This window comes from Ovis aries, chromosome 8 (genome assembly GCF_016772045.2).
Source record: "Ovis aries strain OAR_USU_Benz2616 breed Rambouillet chromosome 8, ARS-UI_Ramb_v3.0, whole genome shotgun sequence".
In the NCBI taxonomy this organism is placed as follows: Eukaryota; Metazoa; Chordata; class Mammalia; order Artiodactyla; family Bovidae; genus Ovis; species Ovis aries.
Window position 1 is genome coordinate 63639575 of NC_056061.1, and position 18491 is coordinate 63658065.

At 42.8% G+C, this 18491-nt stretch overlaps 1 protein-coding gene across 2 annotated transcripts in view; it reads right to left on the minus strand.

Annotated features, from left to right (window-relative positions):
• NHSL1 (NHS like 1) overlaps positions 1–18491 on the minus strand; it is a 197398-nt gene that overhangs the window by 145963 nt on the left and 32944 nt on the right. For both annotated transcript variants that reach the window (XM_042253529.2, XM_042253527.2), the window contains exon 1: positions 1–18491. This exon is cut by the window's right edge and continues 32944 nt beyond it. In XM_042253529.2, the coding sequence (XP_042109463.1) occupies positions 1–202 (202 nt within the window). In that variant the 5' untranslated portion in view covers positions 203–18491.

Genomic DNA, 18491 nt, shown 5'->3' on the forward strand with positions numbered 1-18491 from the left:
CTTTTCTGGGCTGGGTTCTGTAGGTCCAGTTTTCATCATCTGCTTCCACCTGCTGCCCACAGACCGACAACTCCCCATCACTGCGAAACAGCCTCTTTGTTTGCCTGGACAAGGAGGAGAAATTTATCCAACTCACAGCACGTGAGAGGGAACCTGGGTTTGACTTGAGTCTAAAGGAACCTGAAGAGACTTCCTTTTTCATCTTCTTTCACATCAAAGTCGACTAAAGAGAAAGGTCAATCCAGCCAACAAAAACCTCGTTTTTTCAAATTGTCCCAGGTCCTTTCCACGAACCTCCTCCTTGCTACTTAGTCAGACAATACTGAGAGTCTGAATCTGCAGAAAGACTGCTTCTGTGTCATCCAATTACCAAAAAAAAAAAAAAAAGGGAAATGAGAGGTTAGGGGAAAAACAATGTTTTTTCACATTGTGGTACTTGGTTTAAAGATCAAGAATATCCACAGTCTCCCCCTACCCAATAAAAATGACTAAAAGTATAATTTTAAAAAAGAAGCAAAACGTTCATTTCAGGAACACTTGTCAGGACTTGGCGAAGAGCAGGACCAAGGCACTCCGACTCTCTGGTGTGTACCTAGCATCCCGCACTGTAATCCTATTCCTCCAGGCATCTTTCCCCACTCAGGCAGAAAGCCAGCCGTCTGTTGCAGATAGAAGGAACTCCTCAGGCTGGAGAAAAAGATTTCAGCGTCAACTCAGGTACCTAGTTTAAAGTTCACCCACACAGGTGACTTGGGAGAAATCAAAGAGTTCGGCTCACTGGCCCCAGCTCAGTGCAGAGTCGTAAATCCCCCACTTGCCCTCCTTCCCGTCTGTGAAGCGCTCAGGAGCCACAGGACTCCACAAACAATAAAACAGGCTGCGTGGCTATTGCTTGGATTACAGAGTAAGCGCTCCTGTGAAAGGCGATAGGCTTTTCCGGACACTGAAGCCACCTCATTGGAGACAGAAAACCCCGCCTCCCCGCAGCCAACACTTCAGAGGCAGCTCTAACTTCTGAACTCCAGCAAAGCTATGAAAATGCAAGTCTGTGTAGAAGACAGACTTCCGGACAAATTTTTTAAAGCCAAAACTGGATTATCATCAGACCACTTCTGGAAGTGGAATTTTTTAGAAGATGCCTTCAAAGATTATGTAGTTAAATCTCATCAGCATTCCAAAATGGATTTAAGAACTCATCATCTACTTCCAAAGGGAATGAAACTGACCAAGCTGTGATGTCACTTGCAGCTTTCAGTGAAGGTGAAGTGCAGCCATTTCTGCACCTGTCTTGGCCTCTCCCATTTTCCACCAGCATCCAGAGTGTGGGACTGATGAGCCATCTCTGCTTCGCCACCAGCAGCCCCTGGGGGTCATTCCTCTCCTCTTTGAATGGTCATACTATCACAGAGAACTATCATCTGAGAGCTACACTGGTAACAATTAGCTGCAGGCTCGAGCCCTTTGTAAATCTTAATCAGAGCATGCAAAATATCTAGAGCCACATGTTGGAATGCATTAGGGTGCAGCATTTCACCCAAGGCCAGCATAATTACACAATCCTAGGGGTGTGAAGAATTTCTGCACCTTTCTATCATAGAGACTTGGGTCAGTATCCTCTCCCAAAAGAGTCATTCAGAGTAAGGACACGTAGAAAGCTGGGTCCATATCTCATTTTCCTGTCCTTGTTTATGTGCTCAGTTGTGTTCGACTCTTTTGTGATCCCAAGGACTGTAGCCCGCCAGGCTCCCCTGTCCATGCAATTTCCCAGGCAAGAACAGTGAGTGGAACAGGCTGCCATTTCCCCCTCCAGGGGGTCTTCCCTACCCAGGGATTGAAGCTGCCTCTCCTGCATCACAGGTGGATTCTTTACCACGGAGCCACCTGAGAACCCCCTTCCTGTACCTAGCATTGAGCATTAAGCAAATAAAGCTAACAAACTGCAATAGAAAACCAAGTTTGACTGAAATTAATAAAAGCAGGATTTTGCATTATACATCTATTGCAGTTAACTGAGATGGTAAGAAAAAGGTTCTACACGCTTAACAGGATTGAAACATTTATAGAAAAAAAGCACTGAACAGCTGCCAAGTGTTCCGTGGACGGACAGGTCATACTATTGTGGAAACCATGACAGGGAACAGGGGCTAAGACTCAAGGGCAAAGCTGCAGAGCAATCCAGGCAGCAAAAACATGGACTCAGTACCAAAGCTCCAAGTGTCCTCAAGAAATCACGTCGTTTAAATCTCTCAATCTACTGATGGAATTCAGGTTCAGAGAACATATGTAACACACCAGTGTCACTCAAAGGAGTGAGACCTCCACTTGGATCACTACTATAAGGGTAAAAAATGATATAACTATACACAGCAACAGTGGCTAACATCACAGTTCAAATATTCAATATTCAAGTCAAAGACTCTGAGAAACTCAAAATAGCAAAAAAAAAAAAAAAAAAAAAAAAACACCCCAGAAAACCACTGGGCCAGAAAATACAAAACATCCCAAATGCTGCTTACCGTTGACACAGAGGACCCTCTGACATCCAGATTATTTATTCATTAAGGATCCATGGACCCCAAACAAGAACACAGTGGTTTCCGCACTGATGTTTATGTCCTACAGTTAACAGTTTTAGCACAGAAACACATAAGCCCTGAAATTAGCCTTGTGCTGGGCTGTATATTCAGGAAGTACTGCTGAACATTTTCCCCAGCCCGGCGTCCTCCAAGTGTACACACACACACGCAATAGCATAGATGCACTGGTGTCATCAGCAACTGGTGTGTCTTCCTCCAGTACCTCGTTTCTCCACTCATCTTGGAAGACGTAGAGGAATATTCACCGCCAAGCAACCAGGAAGGAAAACTGGTCATTCAAGGACTAGACTCATGACCCTCCCTCAAATTAAGCACATGCTTATGCAGAACTTCCAAGAAACTTAAAGGTTTCCCATTATTCACAAGACCAATGGATATGCTTGTATATAACCAATTCTCCATCTATTATTAGCTATTCTGTTAGACTGAGCCTTGATTATTAGTATCTTCACTTAAGTAAAAGGAGGTCAAATAAATTAATTACTTTTACAACTGGATCAGAGTTCCCCTATGATCAAAATAAAATACAATGACCTAAACTGGCTTTGGAGAAAATACTTGCATTTTAACTCTTCATTTTAGATAGGTGGATTCTTCACTGCCTCAGATGGTAAAGAATCTGCCTGCAAGGCAGGAGACCTGGGTTCTATTCCTGGGTCGGGAAAATCTGAAGAAGGGAATGGCAACCCTCTCCAGTGTTCTTGCCTGGGAAATACAGAGGACAGGGGAGCCTGGTGGGCTACAGTCCATGCGGTCGCAAACAGTCAAGACACAAGATAGATACTCCAACTAGATAGGCACTCCAATTAGCTTAGAAAAACATAAGTGAATTGCTTAAAAAGCTGTTGTGTGTGTGCTCACTGGTGTCCAACTCTTTGCGAACCCATGAACTGTAGCCCACCAGGCTCCTCTGTCTGTGGAATTTTTCAGGCGAGAATACTGGAGTAGGTTGCCATTTCCTATTCCAAGGGATCTTCCCGACTCATTCTCTTGCATCTCCTGCATTGGCAGGCAGATTCTTTACCTCTGCACCACCTGGGAAGCCCTAGAAAGCTCTTCCATTCATTCAAGCTTTATTTATGCCACAACTATGATGAACCACACACATTATCCGGACCTATCAAGTCAAGGGCCATACAAAACTACTCCCACCCCAAGCATCGGGGGTCATGGCTACTTTGTGCCATGCACACCATGTATACTACTGCTAATCATAACAATAACCCCACAGCGGAAAATCCCCACTTTGAGAGTATAGCCTGTTTCTTCAAATAGCTTCAGCGATAATCTTCAATGTAATAAAAAACATCTTAGTTTAACTATTATTTCCAAGAAAGTCTACAATAAAATACACTCTTCTCAGACCTTTTAAACAGACATGCTGAACAGATTTTATCTGCATTCCTGACTGTGAAGTGCTTCCCATCACCCCCACTCACTGTCAGGCTGTCGACGTGAAACTTCTGTTGTCATCATTTGTGCCAGTAACTGTTCCCTTCCTACCACTTGGCCCCTGCTGAGCTTCAGGCATCAGGAGATCAGATAAACAAACCTGCCTAAAGTATATGTTTCATGTGAGTCAGGAGTGCTCAAGGAGAGAAATACGTAACTTCAGGAGAAGGACTCTGTCACAGCTGCCTCCTGGCTGGCACCCTTGCCCTTTTACTTGTGAGATGGGAGCCTGAAGGTTGAAATGGCCAGTGGTTAGGTCTGGGAAACTAAGATCTTGCTTCCAGCTACTGCTCACTGCTATTTGCTGCAAGCTGCCATTCACTGCTGTGTGCATCCGAAATCAAAACAGCCTCTGGGTAACGACCCCCATGTGAACTTATACCAGGTTTATGATTTATTGGCTTTTATATTTATTTGGTTTATTATATTTATATTTATTGGTTTTATATTAAGTTCTTAGCACTTGAGGGTGGTGAGAAATTAACCCAATGCTATTGACAAAAGGACAAGAAATTATATTATTTCATGAATGATTTAAGTAATACATTAACAACAAGTTATTAATAACTATAAAATAAACTGGGAGATACCAGAATGTGTTACTAAGGAAAGTTCTAGAATCATCTTCTTTGAGAATTCCTGAGTCAAATACCCCTTAATTTGGAAAGATTTATTTATATTTCCAGCATGAGTCAAAGGGACAGACTGAATACATTTGGAAAGTCCTTGCCAAAAGACACAGTACTTCATGTTTCAATATATACTGACAACTTTAAAGAGGAATTTAGCTCAAATGGAAGTTTTGATTTCATAAAAGTTGTTAAACATGACAGGATATAGGATTAGACAAACCTCTCAACACAGTCAGGCATGTAATTGCTCCCCCTGCCATCTGCATTAAAACGCCAGCCTAGAGTAGGAACTAATTTCAAGTGCCATCAGTTTTTTGGCCTCAAAGGCCACAAAGGAACACTGTGACTTTTAATTTCCATGTGTACCTTTTCTGCCCTGACCCTCTGTTACGAGGTCTAAGCTCATACCGCGCCCCACACAACAGGTCAATAATCGAGAGACGAGCTGTTGGGGCAAGGAAAAATGACTTTATTTGGAAAGGCTGCAAACTGAGAAGATGGTGGGCTCATACCCCAAAGAACCACCTTGCCCGAGTTAGAATTCAGGCTGCTTTTATTCTAAAAGGGGAGGAGTAAAGCCAAACATTTCCTGGTTCCCCATCAGCCTCCGGAGGGGATGTGTTAATTTCTTTCTCCCTGCAGTCATTCACATGTAGACCTAGTCAGGATGTTTCCTGTGAGCTAAACAAAGGTATTTTAGCTTAATACTTATTATCAGGGAAGCATGGTTCCCAGAGATGGGCCATTACGTATAACTTAAGCTCACAGGCAACATAACATCCCTTTAGTGATTAACTTGTAATAGAATACAAAATGTTCTTCCCCATATTGCATCTCCCCTTCAAACCTGGAAGGAAGAATAGGAGAGGCAGAACCCTGATGTCAGAAACCAAAGAAGAACAGTCTGTAGGGGTCAGAGTTGGGGGTGGGGGCACTGGCTTGGCTGGAGTGGGGTGCACAAACAGAAGGCTTGTGAACAGAGACAAAGGTGAAAGCACCATACACCACAGCAAGGAGTGTGGCATGTTCCAAAGCAGCCCTGACCGGGTAGGAGCAGTGAAGTGTGTACCCTATCGGATTACCCCATGAGCCACCCAGATGACCAACAGCGACCTTCAGCTTCTAGAACTGGATGCAGCAGCTTTTCCAACTGTCATCTCTCGTAAATAATTGAAAAGTGGGTTCAAACGCAAACTGTCTATGAGGTAATCTGTACACAAGAATAATGAAACCTTATCTCAACATGGAGAAGTAAACAGTTTGAGCCCAGACATTTATAACTAACAACAAAAAGAAAACCTCATATTGCCCCCAGGGCCACAGCAAGCTAACTCCCACAGTACACGAAATCCTCCTTCCTCGTCCACCTCCCACTCCCTACAGAATTAAGCAACTGATTTACTCAAGGAGGAAGTCAGGGAAGATGAAACACTGCCAATTAACTATTCAGAGAGAGAGGTCTATTTTCAGGGTTCTCCTCATCTGCCTCCTGGCTGGCACCCTTGCCCTTTTACTTGTGAGATGGGAGCCTGAAGGTTGAAATGGCCAGTGGTTAGGTCTGGGAAACTAAGATCTTGCTTCCAGCTACTGCTCACTGCTCACTGCTATTTGCATTGAAAAAGCATTGCCTTTTCACTGAGCTCTAGCTGTGAAAGTCACAAGAGGTCCCTTTCCATGGAATTAAGAGTGTTTACTCAAATGGAAAGATTAAATGCAAACATTTGCATTTATCTATCATCACAACCTAAATCCCACCTTTCAGTGTCTTCATGTCTGAAAAGGCCCCCTGAAAAGTTCTGACACGAAGACTTAGTGTCACTGGTCCCACAGGATCACTTGATACGGGAGCAATATGGCAGCCCATGACTGCTCTCAATCCCCTGGGATGTGGCGTGCTACAAGGGGGGAAGGGCTGTCCCTGGTCAGAAGCTGTCACCAATGGATATTCATTGATGTGTACTGTGGACTGCTGGGGGCTTGGTAAGTAGTCTATAACCAAGAATATAAACTTTGCCCTGATCTTGACCAAGAAAATGTTCCCATCCAAGAAGTTCATATGAGAAACTCCCCTAAAACTAAGCATTGAGTCTGAAATTATTCTGATGTAATAAGACCAAGGATGAACTTACTCTGAAATTGAAGTAAAATTCCAAATTAAAAAAAAAAATTTAGTCATGATCTCTTTATACCTCTCCTATGGCCTCTCCAGATCCTTATAATTATTTTTTCATTCTACCTACCTGACCAATTCTTCGCAAACTTTGTCTGCACAAAAATTGCAGGAAATCTTATTAAAATGCAGAGTCTGATTCAAGTTTATTACAGGGTCTGAAATTCCAAATTCCCAAAGCACTCAGGCAGGGGCCCTCAAACATCTTTGCGTTAGCACAATACTAGATGATAATGCTCCCTGAGCTCTTTCCTGGTGGCTCAGTGGTAAAGAACCTGCCTGCAATGTGGGCGATCCTAGTTCGATCCCTGTGTCAGGAAGATCTTTTGGAGTAGGAAATGGCAACTCACTCCAGTATTCTTGCCCAGAAAATCCCATGGACAGAGGGGCCTGGCAGGCTAAAGGCAGGGATCTCAACTCTTTCCCTCCAGCTCCCCTACCGTACCTAACACACAGCCAGCACTAACCAATCCTGGTCACAAGAGTGAACAACAGAACCGTCTACTCATTCCCATGTTAACCTCTTGCTTCTGATCTTAGCATGTTTCAGGTCAAAGAGATAATTTGACCTTTATAACTAAATTCCATTCTTTTATCACTAAATTCTAAAAGGCAAAAGTAAAATATGTAAACTGACATATATATGTATATAATCTGAATTAAAGAGTTAATAATAAATTTCTATTATCCATAGATAATGCTTCACTTTGAGAAGAAAGACAGTCATTAACTGCTAGGCTATATACTTTTCTTAATTTGTAAGGACATGTGCACTGCTTCTATCCACCAGAACTCCAGTACTCAATGGCTCTACCCAAAACCTAGGGTAATCAACAGCAAGTCCAAATCAGAAAAACAGCTCACACTCTACCTGATAATCCACGCAGACAGGCTGGGACCTTCTTGGTTCCACGATGTAAATTTAGTTGCTTTGTGGCAGTGGAAAAATTTTTTTCATCACTTTTTCCTGGTACATGTTTAAGATAAAGAGTTTTTCAGTCAACCTTAAGTGACCTTCCAAAATGTTTATTGTATTTGGTTCTATCTTTAAAGAATATTCACTATGACTCTATGAAGCATACTGAATATATGTTTTATTAAGCATTTTATCAGTTCATCTATATCCTTTATTATATTACCATTCCATGCTAAACATGTGTTAAATATTATTGATATCTCCAGTGATTTCATTGAACCAGATAAAGGGTGAGAAATAAATGAGAAATTCAAACATCTTAAAAAAAAAAAAAAAAAGGTGGGAAAGCTTGCAAACCAATTATACTTCAAAAAAAAAAAAGTGGGAGAAAGAAAAGTTTGAAAAGCTCTGAAACTAGTGAGCCGACAGGAGCAATGCCCATCTTGCTTTCAGGCACACTGTTCTAACTGGATCATTTGCTGCCAGCTTGACAGGTAAGTACAGAGTCAGAATGAAAAAATTATACACTTTCCTGGCAGTTTCTTCCCTCTGACAGAAACCCTGTGGAATGTGCATCATCATACATGTTCTATAGATGTGGATACCAAGGATAAAGGCGATAAAGTAACTTGCCTAAGTGTCCCTCTACCCTCAACCACGACTACCAAGGAAGCTTGAAATTTGAGCCAAGGATTGTCCTACTCCCTACCCTGGCCTTCCCCTCGACCATACAAAAGCCACAGCCCTAGAGTGTTTCCCTGGGCTACTGCAATACCCTGGGAAAGGGGCCACCATGCTTTCAGCTGCACCCCGCCCCCTAAAGTTCACCCTCCACGAGCCAGCTCACACCATACTCTAGGTCCCTGGGCCCTTGATGCTTACGTGCCCTCATGTGCCAAAACACTTTTCATCTTTTTCACCTGCTCAACTTTTGAAGTGAAGTGAAGTCACTCAGTCGTGTCTGACTCTTTGAGACCCCATGGACTGTAGCCTACTACGCTCCTCTGTCCATGGGATTTTCCAGGCAAGAGTACTGGAGTGGGTTGCCATTTCCTTCTCCAGAGGATCTTTCTGACCGAGGGATCGAACCCAGGTCTCCCGCACTGTAGGCAGACGCTTTACCATCTGAGCCACCAGGAAAGTCCTTCAAATTTTCTGCCCGGAGCTGTCTCAGTTGAAATAAGCAAATGTCTATTGGGTACTATATCTCTTAACAACTGCATCATAACAAGGCACCTCGGAATTCAATGGCCCAAAGAAGCAATCATTTAGAACTTCTCATGAATCTGTGGTCATCTGGAGGCCAGCTAATCCAGGCTAGACTCGACTCTGGGTGGCTCTACTCTAGTATGTGAGAGTGAGAAATTTCATGGAACTTATTTTAAAATGGGGGCAGTCCCAGGCACATCAGGAAAGCAAGCCACCCAAGGGACAACCTGTAGTGTCTCTCTTGCTCCTAGGACCAGCAGGCCAGCTCAAGCTTACCTTTCTCATCTCAACAGCACCAAAGAGTAAGCTAAACTGCACCAGCTTCTGCATCACGGTTGCTAACATTCATTAGCCAAAGCAAGCCAACTTGGGTGTGGGAGGGGCAATAACACTCCTGAGCAAGCGACAGGATACACGCATGCTCAGTCATGTCCAACTCTTCGCAATCTGATGGACCACAGCCTGCCAGTCTCCTCTGTCCATGGGATTTTTCAAGCAAGAGTACTGGAGTGGGTTGCCATTTCCTCCCCCAAGGACTCTTTTCAAATCAGGGATCGAATCCACAGCTCCCGTGTCTCCTGCATTAGAAGGCAGATGCTTTACCCTTGATCCTCACGGGAAGCCAAGTCAGGGGGAAGGAATGCTTATTTCTGAATCTCCTCTGCCACAAGCATCTGCTGGCACTTTATTGAGGGTGAAAGACTCCTAGGACATCATTTCTGACCTCAGGGATTAGACTGAGTTATGGTCTCTGCCAGGTTCCCATTGGATCCCATGAAGACAGAGGCTGTTCTTCCCCCATCACATCTGAAATCATGAATTTGCCACAGAAAACTGTAAGTTGCCCAAGCAGGAAGACCAACATGTGTACGATACCTGACATAAAGTAAAGGACTAAAGCAATGCTTGTTAAACTGAACTGGTCATTATATGCCCTTTTTATCACATTCAATTCTTTCTTATTAAATAAATGCCAGTTTACCAGTCCATCCTAAAGGGGATCAGTCCTAGGTGTTCATTGGAAGGACTGATGTTGAAGCTGAAACTCCCAATACTCTGGCCACCTGATGTGAAGAGCTGACTCATTGGAAAAGACCTGATGCTGGGAAAGATTGAGGGCAGGAGAAGGGGACGACAGAGGATGAGACGGTTGGATGGCATCACCAACTCAATGGACATGGGTTTGGGTGGACTTTGGGAGTTGGTGATGGACAGGGAGGCCTGGCGTGCTCTGGTTCATGGGGTCACAAAGAGTCGGACAGGTCTGAGCAACTAAACGGAACTGAGTTTCTTTACTGGACTGTCTTTGATATTCTCCCACACAAAATGTAGGGGTCAGCAAACTTTTTCAGTAAAGAGCCAGAGAGTAAATATATTACGTTTTTCCAGCTCTTTTCCAACTACTCTGCCATTGCGGCATAAAAAGTAACCAGACAATATGTAAACAAATCAGGCTGGTTGAGTTTCAATAAAACTTTATTTATAAAAACAGGTGGTGGGCTGTATCTGGCCCCTAGACAATAGCTTGCTGATCCTGGGTTTTTTGTTTTTTTTTTTTTAAGTAGGAATGGCACTCAAGCACCAATAGCTCCAACCAGTGTTTCCCAAAATATTCCTGTCAGTATTACTCTGGTATCAGAATCAACTTAGATTGGGTGGGGGAAGTTAGGAGGTCAGGAGGGCTTGTTAAAATGCACCCTGCTAGATCTTATTTAGTTCATACCTCTGGAGAGGAAACTAGGGATCCACATTTAAATGAGTCTCATGCATGTTACAGTTTAGAAATCACTAGTTTCAACACCATTACACCATAATTCAAGTAAATAAGCAGAATTCAAATCTCTCCTCATGATTTCACTAAAAATGTACAAACATTATACCACAAGTATAGTTATAATACCAAATGAATACAAAACAGACTAGGATGATAAGAAGGAAGAATTATCAGTGGATATTACAAGCAGGATATAGTATAACAAATTTTTAATTTTTTTACTTTGCCGTTTGTTTTTCCATAATTTGTATGCCAAACATAGGCTATAAATTTTTTAATCACATAATGTTTAATACTCATGCAGAAATATTTTAGACTTAGAGAAAAGGAGAGAAATCAACACAGATTTAATACTTAACATATGGCTATATGTGTTTGTTTTTAAAAAATAGAGTGGTACAGATAAATTTTGACCTTTTCCCCATCTTACAGTGGTAATATCATTCTAAATTTGGTGTGTATCATTCACAGACATATTTTCCACATTTTTTTCTACATACTAGCAAAGTCATTAACAAGACAGTACTGTTTTGTGTGTTAACTTTTATAAACTATATTGCAAATCATTCTTAAAGTTATTTTTGAGAAAACAGTTAATATTTAATATTTTCCACTCACTCTGCAACCAAAAGCATGGCAGGTAAAGATACCATGGACCTGGTACTGCTCATGAACCAGTCCACCTGATTATTTTCCTACAATCTTGTTTAGATCATTAAAGGAACACTTCACAGAAGGGTATATCTAAAAATCAATCTCTAAGCTTCTACACTAGATCTATTAAAATTTTACTCATTGCTTAAGTGTTTGTTTTGTTTTTAAAAAGCTTAAGCCTTCTGGAACACGTGAACACATAATAAAGCATATAATGATGACTTTATAAGATTTTCTCTTCATTCAGCTCAACAGTTTTTATAGTCATCAAAATCTCCAAGTAAAAAGGCTTCTTAGAGAAGGACAATTCAATCTGATGATGAGGACTTTGGCCGTCCCTGTATAAGCACATTTGTCAGGGTCTTAAGTAATAAACTCACTTTGATAAGGAGAAATTCAGAAAACAAATGGCCTAAAAGACACTTAAGACATTTAGAAAGTTTTGGTTGAAACACCTGTTTCCCAGGGTCAAAACGGATGTATTAAATCAAGAGAACTTTTGTTTCTGTAACATACTTCTCCAAGATAACGCCATTCAAAACACTTCAATAAAGGATCAAGGACTTCTACAGATTAAACACTAGACCCTTGCCACTGATGGCAGACTGGAGTGGGTGGATAGAGACTGGCCAGCACAAACGAAGGTGTTAGTTATAGACTTCCCCTTCTAACCTCCCCCCTCCCAACCCAGCCACTCTGCTATTTCCTTGAAACACACAGACAAAACACACAGCTCTACGACAGGCCTTCCTCAAAAGGCCCCCAAGTGAGTGACGCCCTCAGTTCTCATTCAGGCTTAACCCCCTGCAAGACAAAGACAGCAGGGATCCTGAAACTGACTGGCATCACTAGTGAAAAGAGAAAGTGTCAGTCCCTCAGTCGTGCCCGACTCTTTGTGACTGCATGGACTGTAGCCTGGCAGACTCTTCTGTCCATGGGATTCTCCAGGCAAGAACACTGGAGTGGGTAGCCATTCCCCTCTCCAGGAGATCCTCCTGACCCAGGGATCAAACCCTGGTCTCCCACATCGCAGGTTCCTGCATCACAGGCAGATTCTTTACTATCTGAGCCACCACAGAAGCCCAACATTAGCCCCTGATAATTGGTAGGTTATTTTCATCTGCAGCAGCAGCAAAGAGGTAACTGTTGATCTTATGGGACCTAAAGTAGAGGTGTCAAGTACTCAAGTGGAGATGCCTGGTAAGTCCAGAAGCAAGAATGAAGATTGTGGCTGCATATTGAGGGAGGAGATGGCGAGCTGCAACAGAGGGCCACATTGCCATGAGAGAGACAGCTCACTCAACATCAAGCATGCCAGCTTCACCTACAGACAAAATTCTCAAGGAACTGCACCTTAGTCACTTTCATGGTTCAGTTCAGTCATTCAGTCATGTCCGACTCTTTGTGACCCCATGGACTGCAGCACACCAGGCTTCCCTGTCCATCACCAACTCCTGGAGCTTACTTCCATGGTTGCTAGGCTCATTTCTCTTCCCAAATGATATGAGACAATGAATGGCTTGAAGAAAAGCGTGAAATCCTTATAGGTTAAAAGGAAACGCTACAAACATAGCACAGGTGTAGCTACCTTACCTCATAAGTAATAACAGTTGCGTAAAATAGCCAAAAGTAATCTAATTTCATTATCACATATGCACACGAATGCACACACTCAAAATGTGTTCCAGCATTTTCTAAAGTTTAATTTGTTGCCAGGGCAGGGGAATGAATACAAAAAAAGGTACCAGTTACTGTATGGTTCCATAAAATACACATTATTGGTTATAGTTGATAAGAAAGTGCTTGGCTAGAAGCAATTACAATTCCAAATAAGGAAAAAAATTTAACAGTGTCACATAACCTTTAATTAATCACATAGTGCAATACTGGTTAGCCAGACCCTAGGAAATTATAGTAGGCTACAGCCTGTATACAAGATCAGATCAAATGGTGTCACTTAAGGAAGTGACATCATTCAAAAATTACCTAAGCCACTTAAGAGTGAGGTATGGCTATGCTCAGCCATTCCCAGAAAAGAAATACCCTTTACAAAATGAGATTACAATGAAATGTGAGGAAAGTTTAAAATATAATTGACCATCTAAGGCACAGTCTCATACTAAGTATAATTAAGTAATAGATAGCCTAGTAAGATGTTTTGCCACCAGCCTAGTAAAGGTGGAAGCAGGTGAGGACAGAGGGAATGACTGGTAAGCGTCTGTAGGTGTCCAGGGTCCAGAAGTGAGCACAGTGTCTGGGACCCTAAATGTCCCCGAATGTCTGATGGCCTAGCATTGCTCAAAGAAACACACGGTGGATCAGGCTCAGGTGACACTGTATTCACTTTTTAAAAACATAAGTGCCAAACAAAAAGCCCTAGATCCAACCTACAGGTGACCTACTGGATAAGAATCTTTTACAAAAAGATGATTCTGATACTTCCCCACAGTAGAGAATCAAGGCACTAATGGAGTTTCTGATCATCCTGTGTCTCTCTGAGCAGGGCTAGGCCGTCAAACATTTTGGTCTACGTAACATATGCCCCCTACCTCAAATTAAGAAACACCCATCTTTGAGAAAGTTTACCTTTGGTTCACAGATAGAGCTAAGTGAAATGCCAATTCTGTGTTTCAACTGATAATATTTAAAGGAATAAAATGAAGAAGCCTGTCATATTTCCAATTCGCACTTTTTTAAATGTTTAAAAGAGCATCAGAGGCAAAGCATAAGCTAGCCTCCTCCAAAGCTCCTAGACAGCATCAATGTTAACAGGGCCTGGGGGCTGTGGTGGGGAGGGGGAACCCATCTGAAGGATCAAGAGCAGACACTGCCTTCCAGTCACTAGGAAAGCTAAGTCTTCTACTCATGCAGATTGAGTTACAGGAGTCTGGGACCAAAGAAGATCTCAGAGATTATGCTGTCACACACTTTCATCTTCTAGATGAGGAAACAAAGAATCTGGAGAGCCTGTGTGCAACACTGTAACATTAGCTGAGATACTCCAGAACATTTTCAGAAAGTAACTGTCAGGTCATTGGCAAAGAAGGGACCCAGAGTCAGGCACAGTTCAAAATAACGATCATGATGACGATGCAGATGCACTGAAAACAAACTGCTCTTAAGAGAGGTGAAGAAATTTTCCAAGATCATACCCTTCCAACACTCGGGAGCCTGAATCCCATCTGTCTTCATCACGGTTTTGAACTGCCGGAATCATATGTCCATAAAACAGACATGAGGCATAAAAAACTATTCTTGCTGAGATTAACACAGGTTAACTGATCTCTCAGAATGTGCTGTTGTTATTAGTCTTTTAACACCTGGGCTGGAAAAAAGGCTGCAGTGAGAAGAGGAAATTAACTTTGTCAGATTTGCAACATTAAGTGTACAAGATTTAATTCAGAGCAGATGGCCTTATTAGAAGACTTTTTGCTTCAACTATGCTCTACTGAAAATCATGTTTGAAATCTTGAGGCTGGAGCCACTCTCAAAACTCAATATGGTTTGCATGTAGTTGACCAGCAGGTGGCAGAAGAGAATAATCCATCTTCCGTAAAGCCCCAAGTAGTAGATGTGTGCGTGCTATATCACATCCAACTCAGGACACGCCAGGCTTCTCTGTCCATGGGGTTTTCCAGGCAAGAGTACTGGAGTGGGTTGCCATTTCCTTCTCCAGGGGATCTCTCTGACTCAGTGATTGAACCCTCGTCTCCTGCATCCCCTGCACTGCAAGCAGATTCTTGACCAGGAGTCATCCAGGAAGCCCTAGGCTTGGGTAAATTCAGGGATGGAGTACTTGTAGTATTCAGACACTGGTCAAAGCTTTTAGGAACAAAGAATCCTGCATAAAACTAAAAAACCTGAGGGTATTTTATAAGATGGAAACAGTCAAATATCCATTCACTTCAATAACCTGCAGGTTAAAATTCTGAAGTGTCTTTGTACTTACACAAGCCATGGCTTGTGGAGCTCAAGAAGAAATATCACAGAGGACACTGTCCAGCCTTTAGGACACCCTAGAATCCATGTCAGTGTTTCCCAAACTTGCCTGCCTATTGGCATGGCCTGCAGGATGTTTATTAAAATACAGACCCCAGGGCCCCATCCCAGACACACAGAAACCTCGCGAGAAATAGCCAGGGAAGCACCTGGGGGCTTATCAGACAAGTTTGGAGGTCACTGGCTGTGTACTAACTAACTCCCTGGAGGGGAGCTACAGGTCAGGGTGGGCAACAGCTGGCTGGGTAAGACTGATAAACCTCACTGCTCAGCACAGGGTGGGGCCCCCACAGCTGCCTAGCAAGCCTCTCCTTCAGTGGGGGACCTGCCAGACTCCTCATCCCCAACTCCTCACCTCCCTGTTTCTCCGTTTCACTGCAAAACCTCCTTCACATAACCCATCTTCCCTCTCCTGGTTCACTCCTGCCTCCTGGACCACCGTCTGCAGCATGAATGCATTTGCTACCTGGCACTTCCGATCTCTTTTTCTAGAGCCTGTTTTTCTCTCCTTCAAATGGACAAACAATAAAATGCCTCCCCCCTGCCCATGCTCTGCTCCTCAGCACAGGGTCTGTCTAGAGTCAGGATGGTCCCCTCCTCCCCCACCCCAAGCCCTCCCTCCTCCTTAGGTCCCTGTAACTTGGTGCTCATTCTCATCCTGTTAGTCCCTAACACCTCGTAAAAAGGGGAAACAGCCTGACCACGAGTCGGACCGCCCACCTCCACTGGGCCCTCATCTTTCTGCAGTGTTTCTGCACTTACATCACCCCTGTTGTTCCAAACCATCAGGTTTTCCTTTAAACCTCACTCCTTCCTACCTTCATACCCAGACTCAAAGATAACCTCCTTTTAAATAAAGCAAGAGCCAGACTTCCTTGATGGTCCAGAGGTTAATCTGCTTTGCAATGCAAGGGACACGGGTTCAATCCCTGGTCCGGGAAGATTCCACATGCCATGGGGCAACTACACTTGTTGGCCACAACTACTGCAGAGCGTGTGCTCTGCAACGAGAAGCTACTGCAATGAGAAGCCCAGGCACCACAATTAGAGTAGCCCCAGATTGCCGTAATTAGAGAAAGCTGGTGAGCAGCAACAAAGACCCAGCAGAGTCATATATAAATAATTTTAAAAATGAAATAAAGCAACAGTCAAGGTCCCTCTTCCCTCCTCCCTTTTGCCCTAAGGAGAATTCTCGCAGCTTCCAGTTTAGTTCGATCCATCTGAGCTGGTCAGTCTGGCCTCCACGTCCTGCCACGTCAGCCTTGAACCACAGCCCTCGCCACTCAGGAGCCACCACGGCTAGTCTAACCCAGACTTCTCAGTCTACTTTAGGCCCCCTAGCAGAGTCCAACCCGACCCCTTCTAGATTCATCTCAGTGCCCCTTCCCCGGCATCATTTCTGACCAATCCCCCCCAACCCAAAGCAGATATTTTGTTTATTTACACTTCCCACCAAGAACTCACAAGCACCATGAAACTGATATGGGATTTCTTAATTTGCCACAGGTAACTGAGGTCTAACCAGCCACATTGCCCCTTCTCCAGTCCACCAATGATCCAATGATGGTTCCTTGAAAAGAAAAAATGTTAAGTCTGTGGGTGTTCAGTAGAAATCTACTGAATAGATCATGTATGAAGCAAGGTTTTACCACTTTCCTGCCCTCCACCCCAAGACATGCTGGTACGGCACAGAGAGGGGAACAGAACAAATATCTGAATTCGGCAGAGACAGATTCTGTTCTTGATTTCAACACATACTTATTGACAAGTTGATCTTGGGCAAGCCTCTCTGAACCCAGCCACACACAGAAAACAAAGAATAATAATATCGCCACCTAGTGGGGTTATGAATCAAGCACATAGCACTGTAGGACACTGTCAATACATAAAGGGAAATGATTACTGTCAGGTGCATGTTTTTGAACAGAACAATTTGCAAAATATAATTAGAAAAGAATAGGTAAGAGACTATTGGTACCACTTTATCAAAAAAAACCCACAAAAATCCACTGCAGTAAAATATTACACTGTGGTTTAAGCTGCTGGGGAAAAAAAGGATAAAATTACAGAAACTTGAAGATATGAATTAACTTTGAAAGTTATCATTTGAAAATATAAGCTTTTTCCACAATCCACTCAGTTCAGTTGTTCAGTCATGTCTCACTCTTTGACCCCGTGGACTGCAGCATGCCAGACTTCCTTGTCCATCACCAACTCCCAGAGCTTGCTCAATCTCAATTACTCCATGACAGTAATTATTTCCACAATTATTCCATGACAACTGATGTATTCGCATAGCCAAAATTAAAGGTAAGTAATTAGAAACCTCAGAATATTTGCTATCCCCCCTCTCTAAAACATTAGATAAGTCAGATTATCACTTTTAAAGAATACATAGCTATTTACTAACACGCATAGTGCTGGTATTTCAATGTACCTATCAATCTAGCCTGCATGAAAGTCATTCAATAAACATAGTAGGACATAAGATTATTTTTATACACTAGTAATTGCAAAAACTATGTTGCTAAAGATCAGACTGCTGTTCTTAATCAAAAATGTCTGTGGATATATTTCAGTAGGGTGATCTTCAGTATTTTTCAAAACATAGTGAGGCATATTGAACAGGGTAGCAAGGTGCTATTTTATAGCTTTTGAAAAGAAATCCTGATAGAGCAAAATTTCTGCCTGTAGACAATAATGAACCTTTCTCTGACAGTATCACAGATGCATCATTCTATATACTAAATACCACAACCACAGGAAATCTGATGCCCACAGCCTTATAAATCAAAGCTTACTTGCTTCCTCATTCTCTATCGTGGACTCCCCTGACCATGCTCTGTCACAGCAATTCACTTCAAATTTTAAAAATAAAGATTTGTTTCATGGAGCTTTGATGAATCCCATCTGAAGGCCATTAAAACATACACATCCACTTCCACACAAACCAGAAAATCTGTAGAACTGAAAGAATCATCACGCCTTGAGGCTGGCAGTTATCCTAGCAACAGATAATTCCTGCTTCCCCTTAGGGACAGAATGAAGGCCGAGAAGTTCAGAAATTCGGCCATCGCCACCAGCCAGT